The sequence below is a fragment of the Leptonychotes weddellii genome, chromosome 4 (genome assembly GCF_054177405.1).
Source record: "Leptonychotes weddellii isolate Sample4059 chromosome 4, ASM5417740v2, whole genome shotgun sequence".
Taxonomy (NCBI): Eukaryota; Metazoa; Chordata; class Mammalia; order Carnivora; family Phocidae; genus Leptonychotes; species Leptonychotes weddellii.
Window position 1 is genome coordinate 30,798,308 of NC_138372.1, and position 4,350 is coordinate 30,802,657.

Sequence of the window (4,350 nt, forward strand, 5' to 3'; positions counted from 1 at the left end):
TGGTCTTCAGAGTCTTCCAGGGTCACCCTGGTAGGATTGTTCTCCAGGGAAAGAGTTTACCCCTTTATTTACTTCTTTCTTTTGCATGATTGGACCCAAATACCCAAGAAATTGGGATAAAAAATGAGCCATATTTGGGAGCTGATCATTGGAGGTATAGGGACACAGGTAGGGTTGGAGGTTTGATTCAATTGAATAATACAGCTTATTCTTTGTACTTGGCACTCAGCACATTGCCTGACACATGGTAGATGCAAAATGAATATTTATTGAGAGGGTGAGGGAAATAGCATATATTGTTTATGGGGGAAAATTAACCGAAGCATACACGATATGATCCCAGCCCTTGGGGCTCTCAGTGTAGATGGGCAGATAATATGCCCTCACAAAGTAATTACATAATAACATGAGAAGATCCACAGTCCAAACATTTGGGACTCTAGGGAGGAAGGGTGGAGGTTTAAGAGAGAGAGAAAGATCCCTGGGGTTTGGGTGCGGCTGTTAAGAGAGGATTCGGGGAGGAGGAATAAGTTAGTTGGGTCTGGAAGGACAGGGCTCTTCTGCTAAAGAAGAGCAGAGTGGAAGTATGGAGAATGGAGCTTTGTGTCCTCCCCGGGGGATGTGTAGGATGGACAGGCAGAGGTGTGTGTGCGGGGGGGTCTGGTTGGTGATGGGGAGGTAAGAGTGAAAAGGAAAAGTCTATGGGCCAGGAGGTGTCTCTAGGAAGCCAAGATCCTGCTCTTGCAAGCTCAAAAAGAACAGAGACGAACCCTTATCTCTCCCATCCATCTAGATTTCATGTTGGGCCAAGATGTGAGGCTCCCAGCTCAGGCACGCAATGATGGGGTTTATATGCTCTGTGGGTTTGTGTGTGGCTAATCTGTGGTTTAACATTGCTATGGTTTGGGGTTTGTCTGTTCCTTTAGAAGCTTCTGGTTGTATATGACAGAAATTAGGGCACTGTTGGAGCTTTTCTCTTTTGCTTGTTACGATTACGCAGCAGGAGACAATCCAAGCTAAGGGCTGATTCTAGTGCTCACCATCCTTGATTTGATCCTACCCTCCATCTATGTTGACTCAGTTGCTTCCCTCCTCAAGGCCTGGCAGGGGAGAGAAGCAGGAAAGGGAGTGATTCTTTGTGGACTTGACAGCTGATTCTTCCGCATTTTTAGATTCTTGCTTGTGGGCCAGGGGGACTAACGGTGACCTCTCTCCTGGGTCTCTGCCTCCAACTCCCACCTCCCAGCCCTCTTCCTGCCAGATTCCCTCAGGGGTTTCTCTCTAGGTTAGAAATGGTTCTGGGTGTGAGTGAATGTCTTCTACTCTCCCGTGGCCTCCTCATCCACAGCAGCCTGGATATTCCCGGCCGCTTGCAGGCCAGAATTGATAGCAGTGTCTATCCAGCCATGGGGCAGGCTGGTGTGCTCGCCTGCAAAGTGGATGCGGCCCTCGGGCTTGAAGAGCTCCTGTGAATAGTCGATAAACTGGTAGGGTGTGAACTCAGTGAAGGCACCCATGGTGAGGGGGTCTAGAGACCAGCGCTTAACCACGGAGGAGGGGCACATGCGCCGCAGCTCCTCCTTGGGTATCTGGTGCACGGCCGCCAGGTCCTCCAGGACCACAGCCTCCAGCTGCTCGTGCGTCATGGATGTGAAGAAGAGAGAGTCATCGTCCACGGTGTAAGAGGCCAGCAGGATGCTCTTGCCACTGGGGAAGCTGTGGCTGGGGTAGTAGATGTAGCGCGAGGGCCTGTCGGTGACAGAGACCCCCCCCCGGATGCCATCCCGCTCCCAGAAGGGCTCCTCACAGGCCAGGATCACCTTGGTGGCACTGGCATAATGCACCGAGCGGAGAGCTTCCGTCTTGTCTGGGGAGAGCGGTGGCTTAAAGGTGATGAGGCGCGTGGCCTTGGCTGAGGCCGTGATGATGACAAAGTCTGCGGTGAGGGTGTTCAGTGCCCACCTTGGCTTGCCCAGCTGGTAGGAGACCCGGACTTCAGGCCCATCCCTCACTACCGCCTCCACGTTGGAGCCCAGGCGGATGGTGCCAGGCTTCAGGCGAGCGCTGAGGGCTTTGGGGAGCTGGTCGAAGCCACCGGTGATCTCGGAAAAGCTGCAGGGGTGAGGGGAGGGCAGAAGGGGAGTGTGGGGGCACTGGGCCCCTTTGCTGAGTTGCTGACAGCCTTCCTGGTCTGAAAAGCAAGGAAACTAGCTTCCTGCAGCCTGTGCGGGATGCTTCATATACATCTCCTTAGCTAGTCTGTGAGAGAGGGATCATTGTTTAATTTTATACTTTGGGAAACTGTTACCTGGTGGAGAGGGACTGTCCCAGGATGACGCCCACAGTCTAGACCCACAGCCCATGGATTCAGCTGCCATACAGTCCTGTGTCCCAGGATGAGTCCCACAGACCTGGGTTTGGATTCTGGCTCCAGCTTTCACCCATTATGTGACCTTGGGTAAATTATGGAATTCCTCTGAGCCTCAGCATCCTCACCTGTAAAATGGCTCTGAATAATAGTACCAACCTTCCAGGTGATTCAATGGGACAATTTTTTGGAAAGTGCTTATCACTGTGCCTGGCACATAGTGACTACCCAGTAATCGTAGTTCCATTTCTCTGCTCTGAGAGGTGGAGGAGGAGCAGATTCCATCCCTGGTCCCAGTTGGCCTTACTTGTTACTTTTGGAGAAGATGAAGCTATCCCACAGGGACTCTAGGAAGGACTTATAGTATCCAGAATCCTCATTCATCACAGTCCCAATCATCTTTACTGCTCCTTCGCTCAGCATCCCTTCCTTCACCAAGTAAGCCTGTGGGGAGGTAGAAGCTCCAGATGGAGGGCCCCACATGTAGGAAGGGGCTTCAGCAGGGGCCTAGGGCAGGCAAGGGGCAAGACTGGACTCCAGGAAAGTGAAGACTTTGGTAGTGGGAAGAGAAGGTCCTTGTCATCAGGGGACAACCCCAGGGGGCTAGGCTGAGCACAGACCCCTTCCACCCTTATCCTGGGACTTCTGTGCCTCACATACCTTGGTGGAGTAAGAATCATAAAAGGACAGCAGGTGGCTGCAGTTGAAGTTGTTCAGATTTTCTTTGAGCTGCAAAAGGGGAGAAAGGGGAAGAGCTGAGATTAAAGCCACAGGGCCAGTGGCAGGACTCCTGCCTTCTCTGGATGTCCCTTTAAAGAGGGGAGGAACAAGGTGGTGGGGGAATGGAAAGACCAGGGGAAGGATGCTGCCAAGAGCTCCTAAATGTTCCTTTTTCCTCCTAAGTCTCCCTTTCATTGAAGGACCTTTGGAGACTGAAATTTAAGGGAAAGACATTCACTGCAATCCAGGAAGATTGATTCGCTACCGAGGACTGGGTTATCTGGTGATTCCCCTTCCTTCCACTGTCACCATCAAGCAGTAAGCCATTGGACCACCAGGCACAGGGAAAGAGATGGGGCTGGGCACTAGGGACAGGGTGGCAACATTCTTAGGGGACATTAGAGGAGAGACCAATCACAAGGGTGCTGGAATGGGAACCAGGCCACTTGGGTCTATCCGCTAACTTGCCAGGGGACCTGGGGCCAGAACTTGTTCTTTCCCAACCCTGGGAGGGGTGAGGCAGTAGGCACCTTGGCAAGGGACTGGTAGAAGAGATTCATAGGGCTTTTGCCCTTCTCCGTTGGGCTTACGGAATAGCCCAGGACCTCTGGATTGTCCTGGACCTCCCTGGTGCGATAGCGTTGTCCTTTGATGAGGTACCAGGTGTTGCCATCATATGATGTGAACTTGTTCAGCTTCAGGCCAAGCTTCTTGATGTAGGTATGAACCAGCCTGGAGCAGATACAGGTGTAATCATGACACCTCTCCCAGTGACACCTCGTTCCTGCTGGCTTGACTATAGAGGCCATTTCCAGGGAAACGAGTTTCTTCATGTGCCCAGGGAGCTCGGACTGTTTTTCAACTCTAACCCTGCTTCCTCATGTTGTGGTATTAATTCTTTTCCTTCTGTTTTTGCCCCAAGGAAGATCGTGAGGACAGAGTTTACCCATCACCCAAGGAAAGCCCTGTAAGAAATCCCTGAGTACAGGACTTAAGTAGAGACCAAGGCCTTTAGTTTCAGACAGTATTTGAAATCCCATCTTCCATTTCTAAGGAAGGTGAGACCAAATCTAAAGACTCCTAGTTTGGGCTGGTTCCTTTTGTTTTTGTTTTTGTTTTTGGTGGTGTTTGGAGGGAAGACTTGGGTTCAGTTTACACTTAAGGCAAAAAAGTAATCATATTTTTGGAGGTCTGTGGGACACCGGGCGAAGGATCTCTTTTGTCTTAGAAGCCTCAGAACCAGGGGCTGGGTTCTGTTCCAG

General features: G+C 51.4%; 1 protein-coding gene across 1 annotated transcript; it reads right to left on the bottom strand.

The window, feature by feature from the left end:
* Positions 1 to 224: 224 nt before the first annotated feature.
* Positions 225 to 3,597, bottom strand: LOC102739706 (L-amino-acid oxidase-like). The gene has a single exon (XM_081818237.1). The coding sequence runs from the start codon at positions 1,644 to 1,646 to the stop codon at positions 1,320 to 1,322; it is 327 nt and encodes a 108-aa protein (XP_081674363.1). The 5' UTR covers positions 1,647 to 3,597; the 3' UTR covers positions 225 to 1,319.
* Positions 3,598 to 4,350: the final 753 nt, after the last annotated feature.

Bases quoted from the DNA above. Each gene is read 5' to 3' on its own strand.
- LOC102739706 (XM_081818237.1), bottom strand. From the start codon at position 1,646: ATGACGCACGAGCAGCTGGAGGCTGTGGTCCTGGAGGACCTGGCGGCC.